The sequence below is a fragment of the Lampetra planeri genome, chromosome 9, assembly GCF_965212315.1.
Source record: "Lampetra planeri chromosome 9, kcLamPlan1.2.h2, whole genome shotgun sequence".
NCBI lineage: Eukaryota > Metazoa > Chordata > Hyperoartia > Petromyzontiformes > Petromyzontidae > Lampetra > Lampetra planeri.
In genome coordinates this window covers 10,805,361-10,820,333 of record NC_136115.1, presented here as the reverse complement: position 1 = coordinate 10,820,333, position 14,973 = coordinate 10,805,361, and the positions used below count along the sequence as shown (strand labels likewise).

The 14,973-nt window shown below is 50.3% G+C and overlaps 1 protein-coding gene across 4 annotated transcripts in view; it reads right to left on the bottom strand.

Annotated features, from left to right (window-relative positions):
- The window catches only part of LOC144720667 (paired box protein Pax-5-like), a 117,893-nt gene that overhangs the window by 17,987 nt on the left and 84,933 nt on the right, over positions 1-14,973 (bottom strand). For 2 of the 4 annotated variants that reach the window (XM_078597598.1, XM_078597599.1), the window contains exon 9: positions 11,951-12,163. The exons of the other annotated variants lie outside the window; for them this stretch is intronic. In XM_078597598.1, the coding sequence (XP_078453724.1) occupies positions 11,951-12,163 (213 nt within the window). The remainder of the gene's footprint in view (positions 1-11,950; positions 12,164-14,973) is intronic. 4 annotated transcript variants of the gene reach the window in all.

Here is a 14,973-nt window from a genome sequence, read left to right as displayed (position 1 = left end):
TTATTTTATTTTACTTTTATTAATTTAAATTTTTTACCTACGTGACTTTACCGAAAAAACCTAAGAATATGCATTAAACACCTTAGATCACATTTTCCCTAAGTTTCAGTTGAAACGGTGCTGTGATTTAATCGCTTGCCTCACCCTTTGAAGGTTGTGCGGTCATATATATCCTGGTGCAGGGCCAATACAGACTCTTCAGCATTTTGTACCGCTCTGTGAGAAATCAACGTTGATCAGCCATGGAAATGTGGAATTTCCTCATGAGGAATAGAGATGCCCCGTTGCTCACTTGAGCAAGGAGGCACATTACCTTCCCACTGTTTATAAATGTATGTAATAATATTCATGCGCGAGTGTATTAGAGTATTTTCTTGCCACGTCGCGTGCCAAAAGTACACGGTGAGAATTCCTGGCATTCTGCACTGCAACTGTATCCATACTTATTTTCTAGTTTAATTTTTTAATCCAAATTTCAACTACCCGTACAACAACATGGACGTTACTCCCTCTTCAATCGCCCGTCTGTTAGCACCAACGCTGACCTCTCCACTCTTCCAAAGTGGTTCATGTAATCCAAAAAAAAACCCCGTCCAGCACAGAGACAACAGAAGATAATGGAAACAAAACGGAGAACGGAAAAAAGACGCGTGCGAAACTTTCAGAGAGGTGTGAGTCAGAGCCGTTGGTGGAACAATATAATCTACACACGCAGGCCGTGGCGTTTCGAGGTGAATACTCTCACTGACAGTTTCTGTCTGGCACACCAGGAGATTTGGCAGTAAGGTGCAGAAATGTGTTGCCATAATAGATGTTTTACCTCTTGATCTAGAGATTGCACTCAAGAAAATGAAAAAACATCATAGACAATTTTTTTCTCTCCCCATTTTAGTTTCAGTCAAAGTGTCTCCTTGCTTAAATGAGCCCGCGCCGATGCTCATCTCTGCTGGCGGTCCTGAGCCAGTGGTGGAAATTCCACATTCCCACGGCGGGGGTACAGGCTCTCCCTAGGACAACCCCGCTGTTGACTTCCTCCAAACTTTTTATTATCGTGCCCAGAGGGATGATCGGTTGATTTGTCCTCTGATGTGAATTCGAACTCACTTCTTTACGACTGTGCTCCAACGACTGCCATACCGAGCCAGATTAACTTTAGTTTTACAGTGAATTTGATTAAAGTACTCTACCCAGCCGAAAGTTCACTTTTAAACAACAACATATTTTGTACGCTTGAAATTTTTTTGGTATTTTAGAACCTTTGAACACATCATTTGTTCCCATAACATGGCATACACACACAGATTTCATTAATCTAGAGGTCCCCCCACCCCCCATCTCTAGCCTGGAGGCTGCTATTCTCCACATCTGTACACCTAGGCCAGAGGAGGCTCAGGAGTTGGGCTCACACTGAGGCCCGCCACTGTGCAGGAGAGTGCGGCTCCGCAAGGCTCCGCAAGGCTCCCGCAAGGCTCCGCAAGGCTCCGCAAGGCTCCCGCAAGGCTCCGCAAGGCTCCGCACGTGCGGAGAGCACGGGGCGAAAAGCACCGCGGCAGAACCTCTGGCCTCTCATCCTGTCGTTAGCGAAATAACTTCGCTGATCCCTTGATTGTGTGTTTCTGTGAAAGAAATGAAATCGCCTCTAATCCCTAATACCTGCCCGTCAGTCTGTCCTCTGACTTAATACCCCGTTCTCTTCTCGGGCCACAACAGATCCCACCCACCCCTCCGCTCGCTACAGGGTCAAGGGGGGACCGGGCGAGAAGGAGGGTGGGTGGATAAGGGGGCTGGCACGGTGCTCCCTGGTGGGAGGTGAGCCCGTGCCCTCTCACGACCAGGAGTACATGAGGCAATGCTGGCACCGCACCTGGGCAGGAACCTCCTATTATTATCAGCTAACACCGGCCACAACCATGAGCCGATGTGCACCATTGTTCTTTTTTAGCCCCGCTCCCGAGGACCATCATCAGGCCATCCCCCTGGCTACCCCATTCAGACAAGCCCCCCACCTCCCCCCCCTTGACTTGTATTTAAGGGCTTGTCTCTTGGATTTTTCCTCACTTAATACAGCAAATTCAGCTGTGACGGTCCCACCTGATGACGGAGACTTGCGTTGCCTCCGAAACGTCGTGATTTATTATTTTATTTCTATTATTATTTCTATTATTTATTATTCATTTAATTTTTTCCCCACGTGACTTTACCGAAAAAACCTAAGAGCATGAACCTCTTATCCCCCTGCGGCCGAGTGTCGCACCCCAGGAGGATATGTCATCACCGGGTGAAAATCTAGGCCAGGTGAAAACGTAATGTTTAAAGGTTTTAGAGTTTAGTGTAAATGCAGATCGGTGTGGGCTTTGGCTACAATCGAATTGTTTTTTGCACGTTTTGACGTCTATTTGTTAAACACGACCGGGTGAGACGAGTGATGTCAGTTATTTAATAAATCTCGTTGTCGTTGTCGTAGTCACGGCTGTCTCTGGGGTCGGATAAAATCAGGACTGCCCTGTTCGACAAGAGTCCTCGCCCGCCATCGGTTGCGGCTTGCTCGCTCGCTTGCGACGAAGCGATGAGCCCACTCACAACATCACGCGGGACACGACAAACAGAGGCCATCGTTGATGTTGGAGTCAATCTGTGACGGGAATTAACACATCCTCGCAGAGACCTGGCAATCATTGTAACCTCACGTCTGCCTGGTGCTCCTTTAGACTCTCTATAGGGCCGCTCATTATCACCCCAGTGCTGATGCTCACCATGTACTCATTTAACCTAGGGGAGGCCCAAGACCGGTTCAGATATCAGATATCACGTGCCACTGTTTTTAGCCGTGTTACGGGAATCGAACGCAGGTTGTCAGCTTTTATTTTTGTTGCACGGTGCATTGGCTATTGCATCACCGCTCCCCGTACACATGCACTCACACGCGTGCCTAGGCGCATGCGTGCACACCTACACAGCCTCACCGCACGGCCACAATTACCCTTACTCTCCATCGCCCACCACCTCCACTCCTCTTCCTGTAACTCTCTCGTCCCACTCAGTCTGTGGTGTCTCGCAACACACCCAGCCACAAGCATGGAGGGGCTGTTTCCCCGAATACCTGTTTGTACGTATTGGCAGCTGACTTAAAGTAAACGGCCCCCCACGATGGCAATGTGTAATTTACACCAACTGGCTCAAGGATGCCAACAGAAATGAGTGTGACCCAAATTCGTTTGAGACAATTAGAATTTGACTTGGCCGCTCGCTGACGATAAGCATGGCAGTGTTGACCGATGATGCCTTATGACGATGATGGCATGGCGGGTGATGATGACAGCATATTGTCATTGGTTACCCAGGTAGGTGATGATCATGATGATAATGTTGTTAGATTGGGATGACATCAGACCAAGATTGTAATTTGTCAGCAGAGTGCAACATGTGATGATGATGATAATTGGTTCTTTACCCTTCTATCTGGCAACAAAACTGACACCTTTTTACAAGGAGTCATGTTTGCATAGACCGCAATACCTGCAGTCATAATACAAACAAAAGAACATAACTCTGATAATGTGCACTGTCCTTAAAGTTGATTGATCCACACCCGAGACAGCTTTCCTTAGAGCCTAGTCTCATATGGGTTGGACCAGATGACGCCAAAAGGCGCACACCTCAAAGACAATGCACCATCAGAGTATGAGAGCTCGGGGCAAGCATCTACACTATGGGAACCTCATTTGCCAGTAAAAATATGATAATTGGTTCTTTACCCTTCTATCTGGCAACAAAACTGACACCTTTTTACAAGGAGTCATGTTTGCATAGACCGCAATACCTGCAGTCATAATACAAACAAAAGAACATAACTCTGATAATGTGCACTGTCCTTAAAGTTGATTGATCCACACCCGAGACAGCTTTCCTTAGAGCCTAGTCTCATATGGGTTGGACCAGATGACGCCAAAAGGCGCACACCTCAAAGACAATGCACCATCAGAGTATGAGAGCTCGGGGCAAGCATCTACACTATGGGAACCTCATTTGCCAGTAAAAATATGATAATTTTTACTGGCAAATGAGGTTCCCATAGTGTAGATGCTTGCCCCGAGCTCTCATACTCTGATGGTGCATTGTCTTTGAGGTGTGCGCCTTTTGGCGTCATCTGGTCCAACCCATATGAGACTAGGCTCTAAGGAAAGCTGTCTCGGGTGTGGATCAATCAACTTTAAGGACAGTGCACATTATCAGAGTTATGTTCTTTTGTTTGTATTATGACTGCAGGTATTGCGGTCTATGCAAACATGACTCCTTGTAAAAAGGTGTCAGTTTTGTTGCCAGATAGAAGGGTAAAGAACCAATTATCATATTTTTACTGGCAAATGAGGTTCCCATAGTGTAGATGCTTGCCCCGAGCTCTCATACTCTGATGGTGCATTGTCTTTGAGGTGTGCGCCTTTTGGCGTCATCTGGTCCAACCCATATGAGACTAGGCTCTAAGGAAAGCTGTCTCGGGTGTGGATCAATCAACTTTAAGGACAGTGCACATTATCAGAGTTATGTTCTTTTGTTTGTATTATGACTGCAGGTATTGCGGTCTATGCAAACATGACTCCTTGTAAAAAAGGTGTCAGTTTTGTTGCCAGATAGAAGGGTAAAGAACCAATTATCATATTTTTACTGGCAAATGAGGTTCCCATAATGTGATGATGATGTTAATGAGGCCATCATCCAGCAGTGGATTACGACGACAACGATGATGATGCCGAGGGTGATGACGGGTACAACCGCCTAAAATCACTTCCTAATTGCTCTTTGCTGACGCTTGACGTTTCAACAGACGCAAGCACATCTAAATCAAAGCTTACATCTTTAAACAACAACAACAACAACAAAAACCCACAATGAGAATTGTGTTTCAAGCAGAAACGTCTATAAAATTATAATCGATACAAAACAACGGCAATAACGCTAACTTAATTCCATCTCGAGAAACGGGGCCACTCTTTTAAGTGCCCCTACTCGGAACACAATCAAGGGGGCAGCAAATTGGTTTGTGCCACTTCAAAGTGAGCTCACGGGGCCCTTATCACGTGACCCTTTCATCCCACACACACACGCGCGCGCGCTCTGCCTTTCTTACGCGTTTAATAAGTCACAGGGCGATCGCGAAAAGATCACCATTTAAAGACAATAAGTTACCCGACGAATAATAGATTTATGGCCTGGGCAGGAAATTGTTGATTTAATGAGCTTTGGCTGCACACTGTTCTATTTTTCTCCGCCCGGAGTTGCCCGGCAACATCACGGCAACAGGCGGCCGTAAAATGTTTGTGGTAATTAGTTTTTCTCTCTCTCTCTCCCTCCCTCTTGGGCAGGGTAGAAAAAAAATGGTTGGAACCATTGCGCAAGCTGCTCCGTGACACGACGTAGATTTGCAATGAAATGCAGCGGCAAGTTTTTGTTTGTTTCAGATAAAATCTCGCGAGGGCGTGCGTGCGTTCTTTGACATGGATTCTGGTTCAACCGGTTGGCTTTGCAAAGCTTTCTTCTTTTGCATAAAGTCAATTTCCCAATACAGTAGTTTACAAGAATTTCTTATCAACGTTCAATCCGCGAGATTTGCATAACATATGGGTTATTTTCATTGCCTCTTAAATAAAAACCGCAACTTAAGAAATGCATTTCCTCTTACATCTAAAAATAATGACTTAAAGCTTGGGTCTTTCGGTAAAGTCACGTAGATAGTTTTTTTTTTGCGTGATGACGATCGCTTGTGTTGTTGTCGAAACGTCTTAGTTTTTTGTTATTGTCTTTGAACCTATCTACGTCACTTTACCGAAAGACCCAAACAATATCTAAAAGCAATATTGGCTTTCTTGTAAACGGACACAGCGCACCTAAAGATTGTCTTGCATCGTACAATGTTTTTTTTTATTTGCTTAATAAAAAGTTAGGATACTGTAAAGATCGGCCTTTTATTCAAGTCATTCTTGTACTATGGCCTTCCCACGCCACGTCGGCCAGCAGGGTCGTCTGAACATACTTCACCATTCTGGTCAGCGGAGGAGGGTCCACTGGGGCCGGGTCAGATAGCGCTCGTCACTGGTGTTCGCCATGGACAGGCATCGAACTTAGATGACCAACTCCATGGATGCCTCCGTGCACTAACCACTGCGCCACGACTTCGCGCAATTTGCTTAATACGTTGCGATTAATGAGTAATGTTATTAATTTCAGTATAACATTGCACAGCCTAGTCATTGAATTTTATGTTTAGTTATTGTTTAAAAATAGACTTCACGTAAAGTCATTCATTTACCGAGCCCGAGGTCTCGATCCTCCTCTTCATGAGTGTTCCTGCATCGGGGGAAGTTTGGCCAAAAAAACATCCCATCACTAAATCTCCTCGCAGTACACAATAAAAAAACACCTACGGCAACCTATTTGCTGTACACTACTCCCCTCCTGAGTCAGCAACGTAGGGCGATGTTGTCCAGAGATCGAGTCACTGCTTCACCACCTTCAGATTGTTTTCTTCCTAAGATTGCTGAGATAATGCTTTTCCTTCCAAACTCTCCCCCCCGCCCCCCCTTTGACGCTCGAGTTAAACAGCTGTTCTGTTTAACTAGAGCGGCGACGACTTTCCATTGTTGTCTGTCGACACAAAAGGGGCGATTTTACGAAACACTTTAACAAGCTGCTGGCCCGCCGCCTTGGCGCGCTCGGGGGTCTCACGCTGCTCGAGGAAGTGCGGAGCTGCGGGGCTGAGGTTGTGGGTTGTGAGGTTGTGGGTTATGAGGTTGTGGGGCTGTGGGTTGTGAGGTTGTGAGGCTGTGAGACTGTGGGGCTGTGAGGCTGTGGGTTGTGAGGTTGTGGGGCTGTGGGTTGTGAGGTTGTGAGGCTGTGAGACTGTGGGGCTGTGAGGCTGTGGGTTGTGGGGCTGTGAGGTTGTGGGGCTGTGGGTTGTGGGTTGTGGGGCTGTGAGGCTGTGGGGCTGTGGGTTGTGGGTTGTGAGGTTGTGGGGCTGTGGGTTGTGGGCTGTGGGTTGTGAGGTTGTGAGGTTGTGGGGCTGTGGGTTGTGAGGTTGTGAGGCTGTGAGACTGTGGGGCTGTGAGGCTGTGGGTTGTGGGGCTGTGAGGTTGTGGGGCTGTGGGTTGTGGGTTGTGGGGCTGTGAGGCTGTGGGGCTGTGGGTTGTGGGTTGTGAGGTTGTGGGGCTGTGGGTTGTGGGCTGTGGGTTGTGAGGTTGTGGGTTGTGAGGTTGTGGGGCTGTGGGTTGTGAGGTTGTGAGGCTGTGAGGCTGTGAGACTGTGGGGCTGTGGGTTGTGGGGCTGTGAGGTTGTGGGGCTGTGGGTTGTGGGTTGTGAGGTTGTGGGGCTGTGGGTTGTGAGGTTGTGGGGCTGTGGGTTGTGGGTTGTGGGGCTGTGGGTTGTGGGTTGTGGGGCTGTGGGTTGTGGGTTGTGGGGCTGTGAGGCTGTGGGGCTGTGGGTTGTGGGTTGTGAGGTTGTGGGGCTGTGGGTTGTGGGCTGTGGGTTGTGAGGTTGTGGGTTGTGAGGTTGTGGGGCTGTGGGTTGTGAGGTTGTGAGGCTGTGAGGCTGTGAGACTGTGGGGCTGTGGGTTGTGGGGCTGTGAGGTTGTGGGGCTGTGGGTTGTGGGGCTGTGAGGCTGTGGGGCTGTGGGTTGTGGGTTGTGAGGTTGTGGGGCTGTGGGTTGTGGGGCTGTGAGGTTGTGAGGTTGTGGGGCTGTGGGTTGTGAGGTTGTGAGGCTGTGAGACTGTGGGGCTGTGAGGCTGTGGGTTGTGGGGCTGTGAGGTTGTGGGGCTGTGGGTTGTGGGTTGTGGGGCTGTGAGGCTGTGGGGCTGTGGGTTGTGGGTTGTGAGGTTGTGGGGCTGTGGGTTGTGGGCTGTGGGTTGTGAGGTTGTGAGGCTGTGAGGCTGTGAGACTGTGGGGCTGTGGGTTGTGGGGCTGTGAGGTTGTGGGGCTGTGGGTTGTGGGTTGTGAGGTTGTGGGGCTGTGGGTTGTGGGCTGTGGGTTGTGAGGTTGTGGGTTGTGAGGTTGTGGGGCTGTGGGTTGTGGGGCTGTGAGGTTGTGGGGCTGTGGGTTGTGGGGCTGTGAGGCTGTGGGGCTGTGGGTTGTGGGTTGTGAGGTTGTGGGGCTGTGGGTTGTGGGGCTGTGGGTTGTGGGTTGTGAGGTTGTGGGGCTGTGGGTTGTGGGGCTGTGGGTTGTGGGTTGTGAGGTTGTGAGGCTGTGGGTTGTGAGTTGTGAGATTGTGAGGCTGTGAGGCTGTGGGGCTGTGGGGTTGTGGGTTGTGAGGCTGTGAGGCTGTGAGGTTGTGAGGCTGTGAGGCTGTGGGTTGTGAGGCTGTGGGTTGTGAGGCTGTGGGTTGTGAGGTTGTGAGGCTGTGGGTTGTGAGGCTGTGGGCTGTGAGGCTGTGGGTTGTGAGGTTGTGAGGCTGTGGGTTGTGAGGCTGTGGGTTGTGAGGCTGTGGGTTGTGAGGCTGTGGGTTGTGAGGTTGTGAGGCTGTGGGTTGTGAGGCTGTGAGGCTGTGGGTTGTGAGGCTGTGGGTTGTGAGGCTGTGGGCTGTGAGGTTGTGAGGCTGTGGGTTGTGAGGCTGTGGGTTGTGAGGCTGTGAGGTTGTGAGGCTGTGAGGCTGTGGGTTGTGAGGTTGTGAGGCTGTGGGTTGTGGGGCTTTGGGGCTGTTCTCGCACGTGCGCAACACAAAAGGCGAATCGTTGTGCGCGCGATTGGCAGCGTACGGTGCGAAAGAAGTTCAACACTGTGCCGTGCATACGTGGGAGGAGGGGGGGGTGCTCGTTTTATTGCGGTCGCATCTCATGTAAAGATGCAAGTTTGTTTTTTCTTGATTCACGTCTGCTGCCGCCGCCGCTGCTGCTACTTCTGTGTGCGTTTGATGGATTCAATTGACACCCCAGCCCCACGTGGGCTGCGAGAGTCTGCAGCAGTAACTACGATGCCGTAAAACGAATCGATGATTGCATCGAAATCGCGACCACGAATCGAGAAGATTGATGGGATCACTCGTCAGGGGGTGAATGGTTACTCCCGCCGTGTCGGGCAACTGCTTTTAACATGCCTTGTGTCTGCATGTACATCTCCTGGCATCCCCCCCCCCCCCACTGACATCTACCCACACACGCTGCTGCTGCTGCTGTACCCTACATCGCCCAGCCTGTGCGATGCGAAGGCAGAGTACAGGAGAGTGCAAATTGGCCGAAGTCAGCTGAACGCAGCGTAGTGCCAACGCGAGTGGCTGCCAAGAAAGTCAAAATCAGAGAGGTTGCTCGTCTCCGTCCGTGGCCCTGAGTCAGTGGTGGAAATTCCACGTTCCTGTGGCAGGGGGCCTCTGTCCACGTAGCAGAGCCGTTACTGACGCACCGAAATCTTGTACCTATTTTATTGACCGTGGAGGGATGAAATTTGAACTGGTAGAATTTGGGATTGTGAGTTTGTGCTCTAACCACGGTACCACTCGAACAGACATGAGCAAACTTAATTTGGAGCTTTCGTGACTGCAGGAATTACTCTTTGGTTCTTTCGGTAAAGTCACGTATAAAAAGAAAATAATAAATTAAATACTAGCATACGACGTTTCGATTGCAACACAAGCAATCATCATCAGGTATAAATGAAATAGAAACACAAATCTCGTATACTTAGAAATGTAATGTAATACAACAGTTTCTATTTCATTTATACCTGATGATTATTGCTTGTGTTGCAATCGAAACGTCGTATGCTAGTATTTAATTTATTATTTTCTTTTGATACGTGACTTTACCGAAACAACCAAAGCGTAAGACATGAGCAAGTTAACTTGAGGGCGTAACTATTATGTGTTATGAGTGCTATCATTTACTACCATTTACTTTGTATCCTGCACCAAAACGCTCAACACTAGGAACCAACTTTTTAAATATTCCATCAGTTCCCCAAGTATGTTACAACACACAGTTGGCCTAAATCCAACATTTTTTTTTTTTAAACATGGGCCTCTTTCTAAAACAACAACATTGAAACAAAAAAAACAATGAAACCGCCCGCGCTTCAAACTGCCAGGTCAGCCGATTTGAATGTCACAATAAAAGAAAAAAGAGGGTAGGCGCCCGCTGATCGTTCGAGCACGGAACTCAGCCTGGCTCCCGCAAAGAAAGCACCGCCTCTTCGCAGGCTGACATCCCGTGCGTCCCACCTGCGCTCGCTTTGATGTCGTGGGATTTCTTCCCGTCATTGTCTCCCGACCGCGTCGCTACAAAGCGCCTCGGCTAAGACGCTCCGATCCCCGCTCGAAGGGGGAACGTGATTGTTCGCGCCTCCGTCATCGTGATGCCTCCGTCATCGTGACGTCACGCATTCCGGCCACCGCTATCGGTGGGGGGGGGGGGGCAGGACCCTTGTTTTTCCCCCCCGTCCGGGTTAATGTGCGTCGCACAAACCTGATCATTTCACGCTCCAACAATTCCCCCAATTTTATTCCGCTACCCCCTTCAGGTTTTTGCTTTCCCACAAAGCGGCAGAGCCCGCTCGGGCGCGAGCGACTTGTTCTCGCCCGGTATGTGGAGATCATCACCTCGAGCTGTCCCACACAGGTTTGGTGGGTCAGAACGCTCGTCTGCCAATTGGAGCCCTCCCGAGTTCAAACCCCAGCCGAGGGTCAACGCAGCCCATCGCTCTCTCGTCATCCCTTCACTGTCGTTAAATCGGCCCCGGCTTGTGGGAAGCATACGACAGTTGTTCCACGAACATACTTGCCCCTGCCATGGGAATGTGCGATTCCCGCCGCTGCTGACGTTGGGGCCTTTGAACAGCAAATGACGATTGACCCCACGGTTGAGCACATTCATAAGCACTGTCAAGTGGGAACGACTTCAGTTCCCAGTCAGGGGTTCAACTCATCTCTCCCCCGGGGTGGATCGCACGATCGTCGTCGCGTGGGGACACTCAAAGCGGGGCGTCCGGTGGGGCGACTGGCTGCCGCCATAGGAATGTGGAATTTTCACTCCCGACTCACGGCCGCCCACGCAAATGAGCGCCGCGCAATCCTCGCGTGGGCTCGACGTGGATACGCGCACGTCCACCGGAAGACCGCATTTCTCCCGGGTCTCCCTTGCTTAAGAGGCACAATGCATTCTCTCACGTTGTCATTAGTGGGGCATTCCCATTGACTGATTGACCGATTAAATGAATGATTGATTGAAATTTTTAAAAATGATTGATTGATCGTGGATCTCTCCCGCCCCCCACCTCCACCAACGAGTGCACGGATAAAACAATACGACCCGTGTTGGGAAAACAGTGCGTTTGAATGCAGTCGTAAATCGTCACATTGAAGGAGGAGGGAGAGAGTAGAAGTGTTAGGCCTGGGCGTGAACAGAGGAACTGACTCCGAGAAGGGAGCTCCAGGCCCAGGAAGAAGCAGCGACATTCCATCGAGCAAAGCCTCGCTGGAGGATCGAACAGGAGGCCTTGGTTGTTGGAGTAGAGGGCAAGGGGAGTTAGAGCGACGAGGGGGGAGAGGTGGAGTGGGCTGAGTCCATGGAGGATCTCGAAGATGGTGAGAGAATGTGAGAGACAGCAATAGAGAGAAAGGGACAGAGAGAGATATGCAGGGCTAGAGAGACACTCATAGACGAAGCCAGAGAGACACGGGTGTAGGCAGCGACAGTGACGGGGAAAGATAGACGGTGACGAGAAGACGTATACGCAGACGGAAAGAGACAAAGCGAGAGAGAGAGATAATCTGGACCCTAGGCCAGTGTGAGACAACAAGATCGTCCACTCCAAGACAACCAACAACCGCGAGGTTTTCGGCCACTCATGGCGAGACGTGAGACGTCAGCTTTGAGCAGAAGCACGGAGCCCGGAGGAAGAGGAGGTGGAAAGACAGAGCTTGCCACGCCGGCGCGGAACGGCAGCCGGCGCGGAGCGTGGCGGCGCGTGGCGCCCGTACCTGGCACGAAGGCCTGCGCCGGCGCGTACTGCCCGTAGGCCGTCGCGTGGTGCGTAAAGGCACTAACGGAGCCCGGGCACGGGTCCGTGGCGTGGCCCGGGTGGATGGGCTGCAGGTCGGCCAGCGCGTGGCCCGCTAGCGCGGAGGGGGAGTGGCTAGCTAGGCTGCCCTCCATCGCCTTCTGTTTGAGGCTGATGGGGGATGGCCGTTGGTCTAGGGACAGAGCGGGGCGGGGAGGCGGGGGGGGGAGACACAAGCACAGCGACATGCACACGGCCGTGAGTACGCGCATGCAGGGGCGGGGAGCGGCAGCCATGCACAATGCGACGACACGACGATGGAGCATCGCGAACCGAAATGAAGCGTCAATGACCGTGGCGGTGGCGAGTTGCCTACAGCCGACCGGGCCTGCTCACAGCAAATGAATAATAGACAGACAAAACGTCGGTGCCTCGACGCTAACTGGCATTTCTGTTTTGTCCGTTAACTGATGGGCCTTGTGGAGCGGTGTTTTCCCAATAGCGTTTGTTTCAAAAAGCGACAAACCCAGGGTAGGTTTTCACTCTCTCTAAATCTCATCGGCAGAGTGCGTTTTACCCTTTCTGGCAATAAAACAGCGGGTGTTCAGATGTTCAAACACCAAATAGAAACCTTTTGCAAGGAATCAAGTCTGCATTAACCACACGCGCTTGCGATGAACATGGAAACAAAACATGTTCTGATGATATATGGCATTGTCTTTGAAACTGATTGGCCTACACCAGACAGGCTTCTTTAGGGCCTAGTCTCACCAGTGTCAGACCAGAGAACGCCAAAAGGCGGACAGTACAAACACAGGTGTTTTTTGGGTTAGACCACGTAACTATTTACGCGTAACTATTTACGCGTAACTATTTACGTGATCTAACCCTAACAAAAATAACCTGTATTATGGATGATATTGGTCGCAAAAGCCTACGTGTTTAGCAGTACAAGGACAATGCACCATCAGAGCATTTATAGCTCGGGGTGAGCAGCTACAAAATGGGACTCGTTTCAGAGTTTCATGAAAACGATGCTGGGAAGCGCCGGTCCTGAAGGCCCACACAGCCCGACGGAGAAAACGCCCGAGCTGACGTTACGCGGAGAAACGCACAATTGTCCGATGCGTTTTATCACCGCCTGTGAACGTAGGTGATGGCGCGTAATGGGTTCTATCAGTCGGGCCGTGAGTGCCGCCTATCGCGGCCAGGACAAAAACGTGGGGATCAAATGAGGGCCGCGCTGTGGGTGTGGGAACAGTGGAGAGACTTGGCCCTGCCATGGGAATGGGGAGAAAATAATTTTGTATTTCTCTTCGGTATGGAACTCGTTAGGGTTCATTATGGAATCTCAGTGCATTGGCTGCATTGTTTTGAGAGAGAGAAAACACATTTCCCTGAGTAGATGGTTACATTGTGTGAAATACTGAGGCATTCCATTGCTCGAGTGTTGAAAGTTTCCCGTACAGTGAAATTCAGAGAGGTCCAGTATCACAATTACAATCTGTGTGTTTATTGCCTAAAAATATATATTCCCAAATGACACACCAAAAATATATATAGGACTAAATGGGTCATATTTGTATTTATATGTGTGTGTGTGTGCGTGAGCCGGGCGTGGTGCTGGCCACTAACAGCACTTGCCCCAAGAGTCTGTTAAAGGCTATGCGGGGAGATCTTTGTCGTTGATAGTGCACAAGTATATGTGCGGACGGTCTTTGGGCATTGGTATGTGTTTTTATGTGTGTGTGCATGTACTTGTGTGCGTGCATAGTGGTGTGTTCGCGTGCGTCTATGCGCATGCGTGCGTGCGCTCCTGTGCGTGAAGTCTGTGCTGAACCCCGTAGGTCGCTCGCAGTGGAATGCCTCATTATTTAATTACACACTCGAAGCGGTGTCGCGAAAGCGTCCCGACGAAAGACGCACGCGGCGACCCGCACGTGATTTAAGCAGCACAATCGACGTGACGCCACACGCGTCCCACGTTGCAGTGGCTCAAGCGGGCAATACGGGGTGGGGGGAGGGGGTCACTAAACTACATAGCTCTTATTAAGACCTGGCCACAAATGAAAGCTCAACGAAGTGGCTCGTCACGTGGAAATTAAAAGCGGCCAATTTCTCTAAACGCACCTTCCTAAATATGGAGGGAAAAACCGGAGGACCTGGAGAAAAATCCACGCGACCACAGGTGGTCTGTCACTGGGTGGCTGGGATAAGGCAGAGCTCCTGGGAACCAGCCACATGATATCATAACAATGAGAACCGCCTTATTGAAAGTCAACAGCGGTTGTCACATGTGGATGTCCTGGTTCCTGCCATAAGAATGTGGAATTATCACTACCGAGTCAGGGCCATCGATGGAAATGAGCACGTTTCCAAGCTTGTTTGAATCGAAGCACACTGCGGATTGACTCTGGCGAGCACGCACGCCTCTCGTCGCACATAAACAAATCTCATTTTGTAATTGTGTGTTTGGCTCGTTCACATTTCAAGTCTTTGATGATACTTTAAACAAACACGTGTGGAAGCGTGTGAATGCACAGCAAGGCATCGTTCATTTTAAGCAAATCCAATTCGGTTCAAGTTATTGTTATAACTGGCACAGATTGGATTCTTAAATAAACAAACCAACACAAATATAAACAAATACAAACCACAATAAAAAGCAAAATGTGGCGCGGGTAGTTCTGCATTGCAAGCACACACATGGACAACAGCAGGCACACACGGGGACGTGAACAACAACAATGGGCAGAAGACATCGCGACGACGTTTGGAGCCATCGCGTTGCCATCACTCGTCTACTGATCGTGCGCTGCACGGGAGCGCCGCGCGGCTCAACCGGGTGACGAACGTTCAGGGGAGGCATCTGAAAGGCCTGAGGTGTTCACAATGGCAACGTCGCAGCATGGAGCAGGCCCAGCTGAGATCCGGGGTTCAAACCCTGGGCTCAGACCTTGGTTCAAACCTGGGTTCAAACTCTGGATTCAGATCTCGGATTTA